At 39.9% G+C, this 22672-nt stretch overlaps 1 protein-coding gene across 5 annotated transcripts in view; it reads right to left on the bottom strand.

Annotated features, from left to right (window-relative positions):
- Window positions 1-265: 265 nt before the first annotated feature.
- Window positions 266-22672, bottom strand: part of LOC137102594 (MAM domain-containing glycosylphosphatidylinositol anchor protein 2-like) — a 169081-nt gene continuing 146674 nt past the window's right edge. For all 5 annotated transcript variants that reach the window (XM_067482259.1, XM_067482260.1, XM_067482261.1 and 2 more), the window contains 7 exons: window positions 20134-20154; window positions 17939-18094; window positions 15048-15209; window positions 9289-9419; window positions 8619-8715; window positions 7059-7136; window positions 266-5109 (listed from right to left, as the gene is read on the bottom strand). In XM_067482259.1, coding sequence (XP_067338360.1) covers window positions 5087-5109; window positions 7059-7136; window positions 8619-8715; window positions 9289-9419; window positions 15048-15209; window positions 17939-18094; window positions 20134-20154 — 668 coding nt within the window. In that variant the 3' untranslated portion in view covers window positions 266-5086. The remainder of the gene's footprint in view (window positions 5110-7058; window positions 7137-8618; window positions 8716-9288; window positions 9420-15047; window positions 15210-17938; window positions 18095-20133; window positions 20155-22672) is intronic.

Genomic DNA, 22672 nt, shown 5'->3' with positions numbered 1-22672 from the left:
AACTAGGGAGTACTGTCAAAAGAACAATTTGCAGAACACAAAAGCTTTTGTTTGCAGCCCTTTGAGTGGGGGGCAGGTGGTCACCATGGGAATAACTTGGCTTTCCTTTTGAAAAACTACAGGGACAGAGGTGTCAAGAACAGGCAAGCCACAGAAACAAGAGGATTTGTGTTTCAGCACTAAGCTTAGAATAGGGGGCATTGTACTGCATTCTATTGTACTTTATTATATCTCAAACAATGGAAAATGTATTTGACACCGTGCATAAAATATTCTTTTTCTTTATTTTTTTCCATTAGTTCCAGGTAGGGCACAAAAATGGGTGATAAATCCAAAGAAATACAGTGAAAAAGAAGCCTGATCATATTTAAATATAGAGCACAAAACAGAGAAGAGTGACAGGTCATCATTACAGGGTGTTGGTACAGAACAAGATAAATAACATCACAGCTTTCTCAACCTTGATATTACAGCATCAAATATAATCATTTGTAGGGGTCTTTTCAGGGATGGGGGAGGGGAGGAATTTCTCAATGTTTGCAAACGTCTCAGTTTCGTAATCCTGCACACAATCAGCTGCACTTATGGTAAATATCTGGACAAGTATGAGTGTGTGTGTGTGTGTGTGTGTGTGTGTGTGTGTGAGAGAGAGAGGGGGGATTCATATTCCTCCTGTGTGGCATGTGATTCCTGATCAGAGCCGGTGGGAGAGAAACAGAGGATGCAGAGGAGAGGACGCCATCAAGAAGAAGCGGCATTCACTCCAACAACAGACAGAGTAGGTAGCAAAAGGTGGCAGTTTTCCCACTGGTAAAGTTGTAACACTGAGCAGCTACACCATCAAATAACAACACAGTGCTTCTTCCCTGACAGAGTAAAATGAGATTTCTGAAATGTGTCTACCTTTCCCAGCATTTAGTTTGACTGCAGTCAGCCTCGTGTAGAGAAGTCACTCCCCACTGCCTAGTAACTGTGTTCAACTGAAAGAAGCTTACTGCATTCAGACGGCAATTTTACTCTAAAGACAAAAAAAAGAGCTTAACACTGTAGTAATGTTTCAGGTTTAATATGACAGACATTTTGTTCCTGTGCTTCATATGAACCTGTTTTCAGACTGCCAAATTCACTACCATTGCCAATTCTGTCGTATTGGCCGTGTCTAAACACAATGCTTTTCCACCCTCTTGGCACCAATTCCCTTTTGCTGAATCAATACGAAGAACGAGGGGTGTAGAAAGTGATAATTAGGGCTACCAGCTGCAATTATATTGCGCAAGTGGAATGGAATGGTTTTTCAGGGAGCTAAAATAGTGCAATGAATGGCACAATGTGACAAAGCCCTTTCTAGATTGAACAGAAAATGAGAACATTTCCATGCAGAAAGAAGTGTTGGGACTGTTCCTTTGAGAAACCCTCAAACAGAACATATGTATTAAGCAGTCACATATAAGGTAAGAATAACAAATTACCAGGTAATTATAGCTGTAACTAAGTAAGAATGTGAAACATTACTGCTGAACACTATTGAAGCAGCAATCATACAGTTGGAAACTGCCTGAGTTTGACAGTGTAATTGAACAGAACGTCGTTTTCTTAGCAAGATCTTTTCTATTTGCTGAATATCATACACTACACTTTCTCAGATAGAATCTGGTCATGGCTCCACGCCCATGGGTAGTGTGCTACATTTATCAAAGTACGTGGGTTTTGACGTACAGTGTTGTATTTTGCAGCACTTATTTTCAATCCGCACAAACACTGACACCCCACATCCTTTAATGCTACAGTCCATTTTAATGATATTAATTTAAGCACTGGGGACATTCATGCACTCATGTCATCCATGTTTTCATCAATTCACACAACAAATAAAAGAAAAGAGAATTAGTTCTTCTTTGTTTCCTTGGTAATCCAGGACCTTGTCATATCTCACAGTAGCTGATTTCATTTCAGTTGAACTAAGATGAATATACAGCTTAGACAATAGTAGAGTTATGTTTTCAGTAAAGATGGGGAAACTGCATTTAAAAAGGAAAACACTGTTTCTGTCTGTGTAGCTTTTGCAGCTTCCCTCCTCCCACTTAAAAAAATGGTTACTGCCTTTCCAATGCAATAAAAATTGAGTTGTGATGTTTGTTTTCATTTGTGTTACAAAGAAAAGAAATATTTCTCAGACCAGAACAATGGAATGTAATACAACAGACCCAACCACCTCATTTATGATGCACAGAGCTTAATGAGAATAAAAGCTGTGGCAAGTAAACATTTAGTCTAAAAAGGAATTCTATGCTGTATTTTCCTTACATTTTATTTTATAGCTCTTTAATCTAATTGCATGAAACTAAAAGCTGCCCTAAAACTATATTACTGCATTCATGTGCTACTGGTATTACCAATACCATTATCAAAAATAATGGCACTGGCCATTATATGATTTCTACAGCTGTAGGAACATCATTGGATGCTACTAGTCAGCTTATTAGGCCAGAGATTGTGACGCATGAGCAAAAAGTCAAATTATGAAAACTCTGTACTACAGGCAGTACTCTGCCTGTACTGATGCTTTGCTCTTTGAAAAATGTGGTAAATATTACTGGAAAGTAGTATTTGACATTCTTTGAGACCTATTTTTATGTTATTGTTAGTTTTTTGATTAATAGATTCAAATAGATTCTTAAAAAGGACCCACTAAGAGAAAATGCTAATTTTTATTTTTGTAACCTTTTAAAACTTATGCAAACACTTCCACAAGCATGAAATTAAAGTGGTTGCTGACACAAACGTGATGCTTAAGTGCTGCTGGTAAAAAAAAAAAAAAAAACAACACACACAAAATGTTCTGGGCCCAGGCACAGCGATGTGAAAACACAACACTTTGGACACACGGATACCTTCAGCTCCAGCACCCATCTAATCAGAAAACAGCTCATATCAAATTCCCCCGGTTAGTTTACGGGCACTTCACACTTTCCACAACTACAGAAGGCACTCATCATAAAAATAAAGTCAGTAAACACTGCAAGAAAGCAAGCTGTCACATAAGCGCTGTTTACATATTCAAAACTCTTAATCCCATCCAATTGTACTTTGAAGTAGCTTGGAGGACTTTTATCAATAAATAGAGCGAAGCTGATTGTGTAAGCTACTCACCAGGCGCACATCTCTTGTACATACAACAGGTAGAGGCCGACATAAGGTGTGTGAATTGCACAGAAATGGAAATTAAGGGTATGGTGAACGCTGAAATACCATGGAAACAAAAATTTCCTTCTCTTTTCCAATTTTATTTGCCGTTCTGGGACAATTTGTCAATATTTGCTTCACACATGAAATGTAAATATGTATGAATGTTCCCAGTATTTAATAATATACACCACAAAAAGAGGATAAACATGAGAGCAGCCACACTTTTGAAAGGATAATACATTAGAGAACATACCATTTATGTTATATGTGGAAATATGTTTTAAACTTAGGCTTTTATTTTAAAGCAATAGCTGAAACTTTTTTGGGAAATTTGCTTTCCTGCTGAAATCTACATAAGGATATTGATAACACTCTTGGGTCTTTACACTAAATATGAAGCTACAGGCAGCAGCTGATTAATTTAGCTTAGTACAAAAACTTGCAACAGATGAAAACAGCCAGTTTGTCTCTGTCCAAAGATGAGAAAATCATCCAACCAGCAATTGTAAAATTCACTAAACACTGCGCAGAAATTTGATCTGTAAACAAACCAAATGTAGCAATGTAGCATTTGTGGTTTTACAAGCAGTATTGTTCCAGGTCAATTCTTGGTAGTAGTTGCCCGACATCCTGTAAAACACATCTGGCTGTTTTTACTCCCTAGTTTTTGTGTCTTTTACACAAAGAGTATATATATTTTTTACTTTGTGAAAAGACACATCTTGTCGAGTAGTTTACCTGTTTTTGGTCTTTGTGCTAAGAGTTTAACATGCTATAGCTTCAGATTTAACAGACTGGTATCAATGTTCTCATTAGACTTGTGGCTAGAATATGAAGCTAATTTCCCCAAACAGTTGACAGTAATAGTAAAGTAATACTAAAGGTTTTCCTGTTTGTAAATCCAGCTGGGATTTAAAACAATTCACTTCTTAAGAGGTGTAGCTAACTATGGTTTGCTCATTATTCTGTTCTTCTTATGAATTTGACCAGGTGCTCGCAATGGCTGTAAAAGAAACAGTTACCAAAATATTTTTAGAAACTCATATCTATAATTAGTAACATTAATACTACATGGGGCACTTTGGCACTTTTTGTTACATACTATATACCACAGGAGGATATAGCAACTAGATATTTAATATTTTTGTCTGAGCTGATATTTTTGGGAACTGTGTCAAAGTCTGTGACAAAGTCAAATTTTACGTTCTCGATGTGTCCAAAACAAGCTATGAAAATTTTCATCATCAAAAGCACACACAAAAAACATGTTTTAGTAAAATATTACATCTATTAAGACCGTAAGAAAGCAACCCCGCTCCCCAGAACTCCATTTACATTCATTGTGATCTGGGCCTGATTGAAGAACAAACAATAAAATAAAAGAAATGAAATGCACAGTAGACTCTGTAATAACATATTGATATTTTAAGGATGCCCTGAAATGCTCATCATTCTGCTCTGTTTTGCTTAGCATGTTCATCATCTTTACATGTAACAGTTTCTTCACACCTATTGTACACAGCTTTATGCGCACACATGTACATGACCCACTGAGACTAACCCAGGCTTCCACTTTAGAGGCTACATATGCTGAACTACCACATCACCATGAACCTTGAACTCAGCATGATGATTGCATTCATACTCCTGACTCGGTTCCACTTGCACACTTTAGAGCTGTGTTTGCATTATAAAAATTAACATAATAAAATGATGCATTATGAACTTGTAGGTCATGAATGTGCAGAGAAATATTAAAATGGATTTAATGTGTTGAGACCTTAAACTGTATGTTGTGCTTCCTGTACTCCAACATAAAACATTTATCATAAACCTTTGAATAGAGCTTCTTTAACATTTACAAGTTATACAGTTACCAGATTGATTGATTGATTACTTCTTATACTTCCATCAGCTTTGATACTTCAGCAATGCAAAGGGAGACAACAAGAAGAGAAAGGAAGTTAAGTCATCTTCAACAGAAAAAATAAAAACAAGACACAAGTCATCAAAACATTTGTCATAACCAACAATGAACAGAATTTTTCATTTTCTTAATTTCTTTTTTACAATACATTTTTTAAAAACCCCGCTGGTTAAGGTTATTGTCTCAGGTAGATCTTCCACAGTCAATCTTCACAGTTTGTGTAAAAGCAGAGAAACATTCTCGCTAGAGTAATAAAATATTATGACTATTATTATGGTCATTATTATCTTTTATTCTCATATTGTTCCATATAAATGGTGGAGGGTAAGGGTGAGACATATCACCCTAATGAAGAGCCTGCAGTCCCAAAGTTCCTACTCTCCTCCCTGTACAACGCAATGTTTTATTCAGCAGTTGTTCTTTTCTCCTGTTAAAAAAAAGCTCGCCCACAGGGAAGGAGAATTATGGAAAGAGACAGTGGGGTATTCATTCGCCGAAGTGTCTTTATCCTGCTGTGTGATCTTAAACGGTCTCTCTGCAAAAAAAAAAAAAAAAAAAAAAAAGACAAAAAAATCCAGAGCCTCACTTTCACTGTTGCCGTTGCTTTTATCCAAATTCTTTTCAAACCTGTGCTCCGGGTCTGCCAGCACTGCCTGGACGACTGCACTCACGTTGAACTATGCGTAGGCTTAGGCGCATGCACACACACCAAAACACACAGTCATTCAGCCACAAACAGCTCTGCACACATACAGACACATACACGGAAACGCACGCACGCACGCACATACACACACACACACACACACACACACACATGAGGCAAATGTCCCATCTGGAGTAGAATCTGGAGAACAATCTGGGTAGCACAACCTCATACTTCCGCTGAACACACATGTCCTCCCATCAGCACTTGTGGGGCAAAAGAAACATGTAGAAAATAGCCCATCAGAGGAAACATGAACAGAGATGTGTTTGATGTTGCTTAACACCCAGGCTCACGGTTCGGTTTGTAATCTGAAGGCACTTTGTTTCATGGCAGAAAGTAAAGTGGCTTCTGTTCCACGGACAGACCGCCGATTAAAGATTCAAATCAAACCTCACTAATCGGACCCTTCTCAAATCTCTGCCCATTCCTTCTCTACCTCCACTCTTCTTTCCTAAGCCTTCCTCTCTGCTCCCTTTCCTCCCAAGCTTGCACATCTCTCTGCTTTCTGTCTACACCTCTGCTGGTTCTTCTACTTTTATTGTTATGCCACCATACCCGCGGCTGGCCACTTGGACTCGTGAGCACAGTGTTAAAAGATACATAGGCAGCTACAGGGGAATAAGCAGACAGAACTAAATGTTGCCAGAGTCCTTGTTTTTCTACAGTACAGCACCAAGCAGAGAAAGAAATGCCAAGGTGTGATGAGAGGCTGGGCTAGAGTGAAAAAGTGATTGGCATCTGGTGCAAGAAAATTAAGATAAAGTTACACAGAGAAAGGTCTGGTTCCACGTATTTGTAAGCAGGGAAAAGTCAGCAGTGTCTGTATTCCACCGCCGTCCAAAGATTTTTTTCTGAACTTCATAAAATTGTTCTTGTGCTTTACAAACTGTCCTCCCTCGAAGCTTGTGAACTCTTTTGCCAAAGTCCAGGCTTATTCATCGCCCACCTGTCTTTGTGCTCATAAAGACATCCGAAGTCCTGTACCGAGGAGCGTTTTCTGAAAAGAGGTCTTTAAAAAAGTAGCGCATCTTCATCTTTATTACTTTTTGTGTAACTTTTTTAATCACTATTTTTTCTCTCTTTCATTAATTTGAGTCCCTCTGTAAGTCTGTCAGGGGACCCCTGCTGCTATCAGGATGCATGAATCTTTGGTGACTGGATGCCGAGGGTATAGCTCACAGATGGTGGGTCTGAATATTTGCCTCTGAGATGACAGTGAGAAGGGTCACCTCTGACCTTCTAGGAGGGTCATCACCAAGGTGACACATAGCAGCCATATATGGGAGGAGGCGGACGCAGCCTTGGAGCTGAGATCTGAATAGGCAAAAGACAGAGACAAGAATGGTAACTTCTGTATTTATATACTGTAAGCCGCAGAACAAAACACAAAAATGCCTCCAGACATGAAAACAGAAGACATGAACACGGAATAAACTTAGACTTAGTTTGAAGGAATAGTTTGGGAAGCAAACTTAATTACTTTTTTGTCAAAAGCTGGATCAAAGGACTGATACTCATGTATGAAGTTACAGCCAGCATCCTGGTATCGTAGCTTAGCATAAAGACAGATAACAGCTGAAATATCTATTCTGGCTTCTGTCCAGAAAAACAAAAACCACACTGTGAAAGTGAGAAGTGGGGTTTTTTTATAGGGAAGTTCGATTTTTTTCTGGTAAGTGACTCAACGCTTGCTGCCTGTCAGCCTTAAGGTGATGACAAGAATCCCAAACGTATCGGCTCCCAGGCCAGAAACAGCACAGCTAAAAACCACGACATGTCATTTTTACACTGTGACTTTGTACAAAATTAAGAAACGAGACACCGTATACAGTGTTTATTGTTACGCTTCAGGGGGTGTCGTCATATTTCTCTCTCTCCGTCTGAGCTTCCTATCTAAGGAAAAGGGCAAGGTGCCAAAACACAGAAATGATGGCAATAACTTCCTCATTGGTAAGAGAATAAATAAGCAATATTTTCCATGGTTTTGAACCTGTGTGGCCAGATCCTAAAACAGCTTTTCTGAACCATTCATCCTGAGTAACATCATCAGTCAGGAGTCACCTCCGATTAGCCCTCATGAGATATTTCTCATTTTTTCCCTCTTACATCCCATAAAGTCATGTAAGATTCATCATGTGAGATTGAATTGCATAATTCATAACATTACTCTGTCCTCAGTCTGGGCGACCACTCCTATAACTTCAAATGAATTAATATTGTCTCTTTGAATCATAATGGATCCAAATGAAAAATAAGCTGAATGATAATGTTGCAACGGTAAAAAGATTACATCTTGCAGACCAAGACCACTGACTCTGATTCTCTTTTAGATGCCTGCTTGTTTTCCACTAATGACATGAACGATGAAAAATGATTACCCTGATTCATTTAAGGTATGTTAAAGGGACCACTAAATTTGCAAAGACTCTGGGAAATAATGTTCCTCTGACCATAAATACAGGAATTCAATTAAAGGAACAGCGTTTGTCTGTCTCCCAATATCACCTTGTCAACTGCAGGCCATTTTCTGTGTCTTGTTTTCAGTTTTTACCTTCTGTTTGTTCCTGAGGCGCAATTACAGTGCTCTATTCAGCCAGTGTGGCTATTATTCATGTGGTTACATACTGTTGCTACGGCAACTGTTTTTCCACACGAAACAGTAGTTCAGTGTTGGCAACTGTCTAAGATTACATCCCCTCTTGTAAATCTCCACCCTGACCAGAAGGGCAGAGCGAGAACCTGAATTCAGAGAGACAGAGCAGCTGACAAAGCGGGTAGAAGTGCGCTGCCACTCACTCGGCGGCGGGTCTCGACACTCTCCTTCCTCCAGTGTGACGTCATCGATGGCGATGTCTCCCTCGATGCCTGCTCCCCGGATACCTTCCAGTACCACCTAGAGAGAGAAAACAAGTTTTCCTCCTGTATATCTAGCCTTTGCAAACCACAAAAAGAGGATAATTTGCACTGCTGCAGTATAAAATCTAAAAGTGAGTACACAGTGTAATTTTACTAAATTGTCCCTCCTAAAAAAATAACAGCAGGTGGCAAGTGTTAGTTTTAAGGACTTAATGTCACAAAAATCTAAAACTAAGAATGTTTGTGGTGTTAGAACAGAGAGAAGTGAGAGTGGGAACAAAAACACAGACACAGAGGTGCAGCTAAAACTATAATTATTTTCCACAACTGCAGCCATAAAAATGATGGAGAATATTACAGTTCTATATTCGCTACTCACAAAGATTAGGCTTCCTGACGGCAAGCCATGAGTGATATTGCTTTCTCAATAGCAAACAACGTCTGTGGATCTCATCCACTTTTCTGCTTAATATCGAGGCTTGTAAAGTGCTACATCATTACAACCCCTAAGGAAACTAAGACTTCCCCATCCAAACACAGACAGAAGAAAATAGAGGGCAACAGGGGCATTGCTGCTGCATATTGGACTGATTAAGTTTTTTGGTCTCACCTGGAAGGACGCTGTTGGATGTATGCTTACTTTGGCCTGCTTCCAGTTGTTACCTTGGTTACCACTTAGCGACCACACCGGACCCTCAGAGGTGGTCTGGCCCTTCTGCTTTAGGAAAGCGTTTAGTGTTCCTGCAAGGAGCGGAGAGACAGTTACATATAATGTACAGATCGGTGCACACAATCTTGTTTACAATAGAAATGTCTTAAAATATCTTGGAATATTTATATACTTTCCCAATCAACTCAGTTGTTGATTGGAGCTGTGGACTTATACTGAACCAGGGAACAAAAGAAGCTTTGAATGTTATAGGGTACTATAAGCTATTTTTGTGGTAATTACTTTAAACTGCAATCAGTCTGTCCTACATTTCCCCTCCCTGTTGTGCCCCCCAAAAGAACACACGACCATTTCACTAAGTAGGTCGGCAGTACTTAAGGTAACCAGTCTGTCGTCACCGCCCTTCAGCCTGCAGTGGGAAATGTGCGGAGGACAGAAAATATTCAACCACTCTTTTGGTTGCTGCCACTCAACTGCGACTTCTGAGCTTTCTGTGTTGAGCATTTAGAGTCTTCAAGGCTGCACAGTTCTACAGAGAAGTAGCAATAACACAAAATAATATCTGTTTCTTCATCATAAGACATTGCAAGAGATCACAATAGCAGACAAGTCTTATAAATAATCTAAAAATGTTTGAGTATCTCCAATCAACACTACTGACCAGATTCCTATTTAAAAACTTCTGACTCTGTATTTATTGTACTTGACTTTGGGTAATGTCAGTAGCCTAGATCACATCCTACAGTACACTGTGAATGTTTAAGTGATATTTCGGAATGAGCTTGAACGATACAATAATATGTGTTATTAGTTAAAATAAGTAAATCTGTAAATGTTATAGCACTTTACAATGTTGTTTCTCGTTCGCCCACTCACCATTGGTGGTGGCTACCATGCAAGGTGCTCACCTGACCTGCAAGGACAATTCAACATGCAGCAAGGAGAAACCGGCAACCAGACCACTGACCCTGTGGTCCGTGAACAGCTGCCTTACCAACTGAGCTACAGCCATGAATGAAACCTATGACGGTAGAGATGGAACTTTGAGCTCAATCATGTTTGAAGACGTGTTAACTTTAGAGAATGAAAACCATTTTGTCAGCAGGTCACTGTTCACTGTTCCAAAGTGGAATCTAAGCATGACAGACAAATTTATACCTCAGATGTGAGTGCAAGTGTAACTACAGGGTCTGTTTATATTTTAATCTTTAGTAAGTAACAACAGTATTATAAGTTCGCTCTTGTGGGCTGTTTGACAGTGTGAAAATAGCTTAATGTAGTGCAAGAAAGATTGGGAAGTCGTGGTCTAACAGTTTATCTAGTTTGCGCATGATTTCTTTAATATGAGACACTACATAACAACCTGCATAATGTACAGCAGTGTGTCTCCATTGTGAATTCTAGTTTAAAAGTCATATTCAGTCTTGGCTTTTAAGCTTAATATTCACCTCCATCTTCCTGCATTTCAAATTTATGTATTCGGCTCCGATCCGAACAGAGCCAGGGAATAGCAAAGGTTAAACTTAGGTCATATGAATTGATACATTTATTAAGTTGGGGTTTTGTAATAAATGATTCTCAAGCTCCTAATAATCTAAATTAATTACTACTAATGGGCAAAGTGTGGTGAGAATTTGTGGTGAGTGTAAATACTGCTCTTCCTAAGTCATCATTCATTTCAAACTCTTTCTGCAAGCTTCTTTTGTCATTTCACCTGGATTTCCACAAAAGGAAAACTGCAAAATGTCATTGTTTTGAAAATGCAATGTGACACATCCATTACATTGGAATTCATAAATAGCCCTCACAATAACACAGAAACTGGATGTTTCTAAGACAGAATGTACCAGGTCTGAAGAGAAGGCTCCCCCTCAGTAAGACCCCTTGTCTGGCCTTGGGCTTTGATATAAAACTGTCAGATGATGACACCGAGTGCAACCACTTTACACTCCTCTCCAAACACACGAATTGTTTTATTTATTTTTTTTCCATACAGCAAGACTGTGCGTGTGTGTGTGTGTGTGTGTGTGTGTGTGTGTGTGAGTGTCAGTGTGAGAGCAGTCCTTAAGTGGTAGCAGTGGGCCAGCATCTGAAGACCCAAATTCTGTTAAGGACGTCACCATAGCAGATCTCAGTTGAACCACTGCTCTGAAGTCAAGTGTATTTCACAAGTATGCAAAACAGCACTTTTGCACTGACACAACTGGTGAGCAAAAACAGCAGTGACTAGTACTGCAACCTTGCTTTTTATGCATCTATGCCACAGTGAGGTGCCTCATTACTGTCCACCTTTCAAAAAAACATCTCTGTGAAGAAATGAGGGGAGGCTATACTGTATGTCCCTGTTCATATTTTCTCATCAGCAATGTATCCCGTTTCCCCACCAACAGCACAATCTCCAGTGAGAGATGAGCTCTTGTACAGAACATGACCTGCGGTTTCATCTCCTGTTGAAGTGTATAGGATGTAGGAGGATTCTTGCTGAGCTGGCTGGCTTACACTTTACTTTGAACTCATTGCGATGTAGGTGGTTATGTCAGTGTCATCGGATCCTGAGTTGAGGCATATGCTGTATATCCTTTGGAAAACCTTCTCTTTTTCTAAGGGGGTACCTGTGGCAGACAATTGTGAAATTTAAAAAGATCTGAGACGAGAAAGATGTGAGTCTGGCAAAAAGTGAGAAATAGCTCCTGGAAATTTTCAATTATGTAGTGAGGACAAGAGAGAAGGAGACTGAGGTGCAAGACCACCCTGCTTGCTAATGAAAGGATGACTCTATTGCTTCTGAGAAGGTCAGGCTTGAAACAGACTTGCTTGGTGTGCTTTGCTGGAGACTTAATCCTATAAACAAATGCGACACGGGCTCCAAAGGCAAACTTTGATGTACGCTTCAGTAATTAAGTGTGACCTTGTCGCAGGTATCCCCCCGCTGGCTAACTATGGAGGAGTTTCTTTGAGCTTGTGCCACTGTTCTTATCAGTGTGTAGGCGAGACTCCTTATCGACTGATTCTGGCCTTCAGCACTGCTGTGCCACAACTTGACTGTGACTCAGCTCAAGAGCACAGTCAACTCTCAGCATTTCAAGATGGGGCTGTGCCACATCTCATGGCTTTGTGACTCACAGCTCTAAATATGAAAGCTGCTTCAACTATCTAAAACAACAAAGTTTAAAATATACAGAACATACATTATTCTGAACATTTGTCATAAGCAGTCACTTCTCTGGGTAGAAAACATCACATACCAGCATTCCTGAGCTCAGGGGTGGATTTCTCTAGCAGCCGAAGAGGCAGAATACTAAATGGAGCGTAGCTATGGAGGATCTGAGCTGGGTTTCAAGTCCTTGACATTTAGCCTATTCATCATAACATGCCACAGTCTGGGCATGGGCTTCACCACAGACGGGGAGGGCAGGGAAGAGCGGGTCTGGCTGGCGATCAATTTGAGCAAATTGGAAATGTCACGGCCTACTCAACCTCGGCAGGGAGCCGGAGGAGCTCTCATCTCCCTGTTGAGTTGCCCTCCAACACCTCTATCCTTATCGTGTCTCCAACTCCCTCGCCTCCACCTCTCCAGATGTTTGGTCCGTCTGCCCCGTACCTGGACCTGGACATCTCTCGTAGTCTTTTTCAAGTTTAAGGTAGTTTCACCGTTGTGTATGCACTTGTGCACGTATTGTACCTTGTATCTTACTCTTTAACATAGATGTACCTTTGATGAATTCTGTGCATTTTGACACTACAAATCTACATATATTGTGATTATATTGTGGATAATTTTCTTGAGATATATAATATATCACAGAATCAGTGGTGTTATGTTATATCGATATAATGGACAAAATATTGTGAATGTATCATATCGTAAGTCAACCTGTGATTCCTACCTGTGCTACTGTGTGTAGCATTAAATGCCACCCAAACTGTGCTGTGAGACTGCTGCACCAATAATGCATGTCCACACTTGCTATGCATGTTAAAGAATCGCAAAGGCTGCGTTTCGTGACTTTGGAAATGGCATAATTATAAAGCCACGGCTAAGCCAAAAGTGCCACTACTGAGTCACAGGGATTTTGTTAAAGTTACAAATGTCAAAGGTAATGGTCCATAACACAAATTGTTTTAAAAGAAATTAGTGATTAGTTAGATAAAAATGTAACACATTTGGTGACTTCAGCAATAACACTTAATAACCAGTCCAAAATCTAATTTAACATCAACATAATGTTGCTGTGACCTCAGACACTTTGGTGCTGGGATGTAGAGGCCGTTGTGGCAGCTGCGGTGGTTTGAGAGGACTTCAAGTGGCTTGAACTTTCTCCACTAATATCTGGAAATGAATGCTTCAATGCCAGAAAAGACCAGGGTTGTTCGGGCTTTGGGTTGTCTGAAATGCTGACATCATGAGTCATGAGTGAATTATAAGAGAGTCTGACATTTTTTAGGGTATAAACAAAATAATTTGTATTTCAGAAAACCCACATGGTCATAAAAACTTAGAAATTTTGAATAGCTTTTTTGTTATTAGGAATCCTTTTTACAGTGCTTTGAGTGCACAACCACTCCTTGCCACTTAAACTGCTCTCATGGCTTAACAGCATCAATCCCCCATGATACCTAGCTGACCCTGTACCCCCACCCAGCGGCATCCTTCACCTGACCTTATGAACCTGTGCAGCAGCTAATGATACAGGGTGAAGCTAAGACAGAGAAATCACCACCAGAGGCATTCGCTATTACACGAGGCTGCAGTTTTTGTTTTAGAGATCCAATCTTGCTCACCACTCCAAAATACACAAACAGCACAAACAGCCCGCACTCAGAGCATGAGTGCTTGTAGTTTGCTGATTGGGTCCTCGGCGAAGGAAGCCCGAGAGTCAGATATAAGCCATAGAGTGCTCCTTCAGGTGCGCTGCCATCTTCAAATGGGCTATGCAAGGTTGTTATCTACATTCAGAGAGGAATGTATGAGCTAATGCCCAGGATTTGTGTACACACCTTTCAAGGGGGTTGTTGCAAAAATGAGATACCTTTTCTTTGGAACATCTGGCAACTGCACTGCAAATGTTTTTGCATGAAAGCATTAAAATCCCCACTACAGCCACCTCAGGGACAAACTCTCTAGAAAAAGTGAAATTCCTTTGCAAAGAGGAAAAACATTGCAGCTTATTCTTTTTTCTTTTTCTTTTTTCTTCTTGATTCTTTTTACTCTTTAGCGTGACAACTGTTTTTCCTTTTTAACAATGAGCTACAGAGAAGAACAGAAATCCCCACTGTGAAACACGTAGGTGGTGGACAGCAATTTCAAGAATCTCATCTCTCCATTTATGTTTTAAAGCCAGTGTGATGTCCCACAGATGCTTGATGATGGACGTTTTTTGGTAAATGAAATTTGTTTTGGTGTTTCCTCTCTGACTCTCTTTAGTTCCACGCAGATGAAAATGCATCCACTTCACTTAGCAGAGAATTGCCAAAGGAATTTGAGCTTCACTTGAAGATGAGTTTGCTGCTTAAGCAACCGAAAGCACAGAACAGTGACAGATTCTTTTAAGAAAGAGAGTAATTATTTTGTTCTTCATGCATGCCTATAAATTACTGAGCAATGAATATAAATTTAGATGACCACAGATTGTTTAAATGACCAAAACAGACATCCATTATACACAAAATCATGCGAGGAATGTATGTATGTAATTTACCTATGTGTTTTCCATACATGTGGTAGAAGAAGCCAAAGCAGTAGGCAGGGGGGTTGGTGATACTGTAGGGGTTTTTAGGTGCTACGTTGAAAAATGGGCTTACAAGCCGCGCCTGGTCCCCTTCCTTCCGTGGCCGTGATGTCTCGATGTACATGTAGAATCCTTGAAGAACAAAGACAAAAACTCTATTCAGATACTAGAAGATGCTATTTACCTAAATTGAAGCTATGGTTCTTTTTTCCATAAAAGCAACATTCAGAGGACAATTTCTATCAGTTTTTTTAAAGGAATACAATTTGTCAGGTTTTGCTACACAAGAGATTTTCAAGATTAAAATGAAGGTTATTGGACCATGAACTGGTAACAGTCTATCTCCTCACATTAAACAGTTTGGATATACTTTTTACATTTGCCTTTGCTTCCCTTTCAAAGTACAGGGGGATTTGTTTCTCTCCAAGTCACCACATTCCCGCATTTTAGCTTGGTGAACGCAACATTATAAAGTAACTATCTTCAAGACAAATGGTCGGATTTACACTATATATGTACTGTAGTACAGTACAACATATGGAGTATCTGAATATGATGTGTGAATATTTTTAGGATACAAGATAAAATCACTGGTTCTCACTGGGAAACATCACAAAGCTTGACTATACTCTGGGAAATACAAGTGCTATAGACAATATTCATAATCCATAGACTACTTTCTGACTGAGTATTGATACACCAAAATATTATTTGCTATTGTAGGAAGGAAAAGACAATACATCCATAGTCATGCTCTGTTGCTTTTTCAGGAAGGGAGTGAAACCATCATATTGGAGAGAAGGAGCAGGCCTTTCCATATAGGACATTTCTCTTTTTAGCAATAACCTGGGGCAAAGTGAGACAATAACAATGATGTTACATTCATTTTGCCACAGTTTGACAGTCGTGGACAGAAGCGGTGATGGCAAACAGTCAAATATTTTACTGATTGTGTCTGAGCCATATAATCTGAGGCCAGACTCCGCTGTGCCACAGGCATGGGGAAGGTAGCTGCTGAGCAGCTCTATTCCCCTCTAGCCAAATTCAAATGGAATATATCCCTCCGTTGAATCTCATATCAGATAATTACACACAAAGAGGAATGGGCCTGGTAATAAAATGCTGGACATTTTGAAACCATTAGGTGATTAGAGCCAATGCATTATTTACTGCTTCAGCTGCTGCTGCTGCTGCTTCCACAGCACCATAACAAGCACTCATATTCCACCACAGATAACTTCCATTAGAGGATTCACATAAAATTGTCTGATGAATTCTTACAAATCCAATTTGCTGCTTTGTTATTTATCAACTTGTCAAATACGGAAAACCTGCACATATAAGTAAAATACTGAATGCTATACAGACCAGTTTGAGTACCTATGGAAACAGCAACAGACACTCAGCTGCAAAATTATTTTGAAAAGAAATGATCAAGGCTGCTCCTTGTTAGACTGTGCTGCATCAAGCAAATGGTGACACAATGATTGCAGTCAAACCCATGTATTATGCATTTGGGAACACTTGAATCTTTCTAACTTGTTTCAATATTTCAAAAAGTGGTACATTGAGCATGTGTGCAAACAGAGGTACCACATAGTCAATAAACATGATAATTTTATATCTTGCTATGTCATTTAGCAATAACTTGGTGGGGATTTGTGTGTTCACACATGGATTACATAAGTAAAAACATAGTGGGGTCTATTTTCGTGTGTGCACTCAACAAACCTATTTCCAATTCTGTGAGCAGGTGCAGTGTTTTCAAAGCCACACTGACAGCTGGCAAAAATAATTGCTTACACCTTTTCCGATTGGTGCATAAATTAGCAATATGACTGTTGAGATATACAGATCAATCTCCCGCTGAGAAATGTTAGTAAATGTTAAGGTTGTTGATGACACGTGGCTTCTGTGTGTCAGTTAGTCAAACAATTACCAAAGTGGTCAAACTGATCACTAATTCAAAGAATCGATCTGCTGACCTTTCGCTGTAACCCTGTTGCTATGCGTATCAAGCCTTTTGTTCTAGCATGACACATTCGGTTTACAGTGATAATGGGGGCTGATTATTAAAACTGTAGCTCAGCGCTTTCAGACAGACAAAAACAGAGTTCTCATTTCCCACCAGTAACTGTTGCTTTTGTTGGCTGAGATGACAACTATCACTAGCTGTTTTTTAATCAGAGCTAATGCCAAATCCATAAGCTGGTTGAAACGTTGTCCTTAGAGAACCCTATAAAATATACATGCACTCTTGATGTTATGCTCTGTGCATGACTTTTGAGTTTAAAGACTAAAGAAGACACATACACTTGGAAAACATTCAGCATCATCACCAGCTGATATTCCATGTAGAAGAGATAGAAATGTATTGCAGTACTGTAACTGTTAACTAGTTATTATAATAATACAGAGTAACAAGAGAAAAAGCTTTCGGGATGAAGACAAATTAATGAGTCTGTCAAAGTGCTGTCTTAAGTAACAACTGTGGCTGGGATTCTGGAGAGTACAGTGAATTTCCTCCAGTGGCATCCTGGACTGGCTTCCACGCAGTAAGGAAATACTACACATTTTTTTCTAAGATTAACCTTAATCCTAAAAAATATTGTATAGTATTAAACTAATGACAACCTGCTTAGCATAGAATGTGATACTAATATCAGATCAAACAAACAAAAAATTTAATATATTCCTTCCTTTTGCTCTTATTCTGCCTTCTTGGTTCATGAAAGTTTAAAACAAATACAACATCCTCAAAATCTTTAGCTTTCCAGTAATGCTTTGACAGTATGCTACAACTGTACAATACTGTTCAGGGGAGAGGTTTAGTAAATTGGCAAACTTTTAGAAAAACGTACCCTGTTTGGAGCCACTGCGGTCACTACTAGGCCCTGTGTTTGGTGTGTACTTGGTATCACGGGTAGCGGCACTGTGCCGTGTCCAATCAAAATCATCATTCTTGTCCTGGGTGAACATGCAGATGGGCTCCTCCTCAAAGCTGCAGTGGAACTCTCCTGATGGGTAACAGAGCAGAATCAGGCTTTTACATCCACAACATTACAAAGGAGTGAGACACACAGCCTAGGAGGAATAGTACAGCCTTCTTACTGTACAACCTGTAAGCTGTGACACTTTCTGTATATTTATGAGATTCCCTCGAGTGTGTAGGTGTGTCTCAGGGGAATATACTGTACACCAACCAAGTCTTAATTACACTACATGATCTGGTGAACAAGACTTATAAAATAAGATGCGACCTCTCGCTGACTGTAGTAGAGTCACTAAGTGTGTTTGATTCAGTTCAGAAAGGACGTCTCTGCAGAGAGAGGGCTGCACCCTGGAAACACTTGACAACAACCTCACGTGAAAGGCAATAATGGTTTTCTAGGTGTTGTTAGATACTGTGTACATTTGTTGAAGTGTTAACAACTTTGAATAACTCTGTTCACAGTCAGAAGTTAAATGGCGTAATTGTCCTTGGGTGTTTTGTAGTGTCTCACTCACAGGACTGTGTAATCAGTTTTTAAAATTGAAACCACCTCCCTCACTCACTGTCACTCCCTATTTCCTCTGTAGGGGGTGTGCAGGTCGAGATATTAGGTACTCCCCCCTCTCCCTTTCTCTCCCCCTATGCCCTCCTTTCTCCAGTGTTGCTCTCCACGCCCCTTTGACTGCAATTTTCAAACTAGTGGAGTGTTCAGAAAAGAGGGAATGAAAGAGTGGATTTTGTCACACTTCAGGAAAAAAGGTTACAGTAAGTCACATGTAGGGGCAACAGTGAATAGACTAATAAATAGTTGGAAATTGCATGCATGGGGAACTAACCCACTTAGTTTACCGAAGGGGTAGTGACAAGATCAACAATGTCAAAACCCCCATTTAATTCATGTAACAAATAAAGCAAAACAGCTAGCCAGAGGACATGCTGTTGCTGAGCAGGGTCCTCAAAGAGATAGTAAAAAAGTGAATTTAGATTCAGGATGCAGGCATGTGTTCTAATAAATATTCATTGATTTATTAAAATGGAGCTGGGAGCATTTTGGAGTGGTGACCTTGAGATGAGCAAAATCTGCAGCTTTTACTTAGGTAATGGAGGTAACCGAGACAGAGGTGGAGTGTGGGTGGATGGACCAAGCGAAGGAAGAGGGCAGTGATGCTGTAAGGCAGAAAAAGTAAAGAGAAGGAGAGAGAGTGAGAGCAAGTGAGAATGAGGTGGAAGAGTGGGAGAGTGGAGTAAGGGCCCAAGTGCGGGCACTCTTGACTCTTATCCTTATAGGCATGCAGATTTAAATGGAGGTCTAGCTCCTGGCGCTAGAGACTGACGCCCCATCCACTGTGAGCTAAACTAAATGTTTTCTCCTCCTGTGCCCAGGAGAGACAGGAGGATTTGGAGGATAGGGAGAGGAAGGAGGGCGGCAGTGGAGGCGTGCAGGTAGGATAGCTTCCTTCGGGGATTTGGATAATGATGTTGGTGATTAGGATGTTTGTTATTATGTTGGCAATGTTTGGACCAACACTCACCAATAAATACAGTATATATGTAAATAAATAAATAAACAAACCACAATGCACAACAGCACACTGCAGCACAGCAAACAATGATAAAGTGTGGATTTCCAAGGCGTGAATAATGTGAATTTGTAAAGTTTCAACAAAGAAGTGCGTCATAAATGGGACTAAGCATTAAAGAAAACATACAGCGTGGAGGCATGCATAAGTAATGCGATGCAGCAAGCGTGCAGGCACACTCATGGACATACACAAACCCTCATATCTCATGCAAATGCAATATCAAAAATGCACAATGTCCTGCAGAGATTTAAAGCTTTCAACATGTCAAATAGCCTGATGCAGGTTTACCCAGAATTCCTTAAGGAAAGTCTTATTTATCATACTCCATTTAGCTCTACTTAGAAAGACCTTCCACTGCAATCTGACATGTGAGAGTCAGATCTCTACGGGATGTACAGTTACTTTGAGTCTCCCCACTGTTCTCACAGACTGTGCTCTTATTCTATGAAGACACATGCTAAGTGAGGTGCACATTACTTACTCAGGTGAGGGTTGATGGGAGCTGTGAAAGAGAAAGGCCAGGGACAGTCGTTAGTACAGAATTACTTAGCTGTCTGCCATTACGTAAAACACCTAATTAAACAGAGATGTGCACTGAGCCAACCACGTTCACACTTTAAAACATAGTGTGGCATTTTTTTGTGCTGTGCTGCAGGTTACACAGCAAACTAAGCACACATCTACACTTTAGCTGTAGCTATTAACCTTTTGTCCTGCTGTCATTTACTATTTAGGTGCAGAGCTAATAAAAGTTCACACTTATCGAAAACTTTGCCCATTGTTCAACTATCACAGAGCGAAATGAAAAAGGCCCATTGGGTGTCTGAAAATATTCTCCATTGATATTAAAACACTGGAAGCATATTAAAATGTGTACACTCCATCTTCGTCAAGTGCTATTGTTTTCATAGCATACACAGTAAAAATATACTTAAAGGGGAAGCAATCGACCAGTCCACACACACACGGCATTGATTACGGAGCAGACACAAAGAGAGATGTCTGGCATTTGAAGTGAAAAAGGTGACAGCAGTTGTTCTCAGGCCGTAATCAAATGTAAAAGACAGAGGGATTAGGGGGACCAGCATGAGCACTTTAATAAGCTTATAGCGCAACTGCTTATCATTATTGCCATTTACCGGCTTCGCTGATGTTCTTGTCCAAGGTGACTTCCATTTCGAGCAGTAAGCCTATTTTATACTTCCATTTAGAAGCCAATAAATTATAAAAATAAGTTATAATCACAAGTGTGTCTGCTAATCATGTTTCCGCAACATCCTTGATCCTTTTTGTGTTTTTTATGGAAACTTTTGGATCAAAGCTAGATGAGTACCTGAGTATGTTGAAATACAAGGCTTCTTATGCATTCTGTCCACCTAAACGTGGTCCAATGCTTCCCTCATTGATAATTTGAGAGGCTACTGCTGCAGCAAACACAGAAAGGTCAAGGGTATCACACAGAGTTGCAACGAGCCAGTTAGTCTGCACTTCACTTTTTGCAGAGTAAATACCATTTAACCTGTCAAGAAGATTCATGGGCATTTTCATGATCGATTGCTGACCGGCTGAATAGATGCGATACATCAGCTTTACCACAAAACTATGTTGCTGTGTGATTTATGAAACCTTGCTGTTATGGGGGGAATTGATTTTAATCCAACCAATTAAAGTGAGTAATAACAAATCATGTACTAGAGAGTGGGGAAGCTCTGTGCCGATGGTGGAATTGGTATTTTTAAAAGCAGAAACTCAAGTAGTGATTACTGTTTATTGCTGTATGGTTCATGGAAATGTATGTCCACTTGTTCACTTGCCACGTGGGGAAAGAGAAATAAACACAACGACCGAGGGAAAGAGAGCAACCTATTGTATTTCCAATTGAATAAAATATTCAGTGAACTGCAATGCTGCAGCTGAAGCCTGACTGTAAGGAAGGAGCACAAATGTGAAAAGAACAGGCTGTACACCACCATCATATGAATACTTTTAATATTTTTTATGTTGCACATTGTAAAAAATGAGATTCCAACATTCAGTGCATCCTACTGAATCTACACTGGACTGCACAGAGTGGCACAACTACAACAAAAGATTTCAGAAAAGAGAGAATCGTCTAGGCTGTAGCAGAGAAAATGTTCTAAATGACAACTTACAGCCCCAGGCTTGTGAAACGGATGCAGTTTTCTGACAAAATCCTATTCTTTTAGACTGCCCCCCATCATCTTCCTGCTCACTAGTTCTTTCCCTTTCTACTTCCCATTTCATGCAACTCTCCTCACCCCTTCTCAAATCCTTCCTGCTGCCCTTTCCTCCCCCTTTCTTCCAAAACTGTGGTTAGGAAAATATGTTTCGTTGTCAGTTTTATTCACCTGCAGCTTCCCCAGACTGACTCACCGTGCCTCAGTCCAAATGAATGTGTCTGCTAAAGCAATGTCTCTACCCCCACTGAGGAAACCAAGCTGAGCACAGAGCAGGCCCAGAGGCTGCTTTACGAGTGCTGTGTATGCAATAGTAAAATAGCCTCAAAAGCCATAGTAACAGATTATTTAATTTCCAATTTTAATGAAAAACAAATAAGGAATTATACATATTGAGACAGATCTATCCTTGATCTTTTCATAAATCTACAAATTCTGTTAATAAGGGAATACAACCTTGTCTTTAACTACTTTTAAAGCCCCTGAAAATATGGGTTGACCTCTAACGCTCTCTTTACAATGCACTGTTGTTACAGCAAAGGTGTAAAGAGCCCTAAAGCAAGCTGCAAAGACTTTTCTATTATTTCTATTTCTTACTTCGTGCTGCAGCACTCTGCTCTCCCCTCCAGCTAAAAAGCCTCAAATAATGACCAAGGTTCATCCTTTTTATCCTGATCATCCTTATGATAATGCAATTTTGATCGTTCAAAAGATAAACAGTCCCAGCAATCACGGAGTGAAGTGAGCTCTTTGGCAATTTTGGTTACAACAGGTCACGTACCCAGCCCACATATTTGGTGCATGCTGTCTGACTTTTGGTTT

The sequence above is a fragment of the Channa argus genome, chromosome 17, assembly GCF_033026475.1.
Source record: "Channa argus isolate prfri chromosome 17, Channa argus male v1.0, whole genome shotgun sequence".
In the NCBI taxonomy this organism is placed as follows: domain Eukaryota; kingdom Metazoa; phylum Chordata; class Actinopteri; order Anabantiformes; family Channidae; genus Channa; species Channa argus.
Note: the sequence above shows the minus strand (reverse complement) of the source record. Positions and strands in the feature narration are given on the sequence as shown.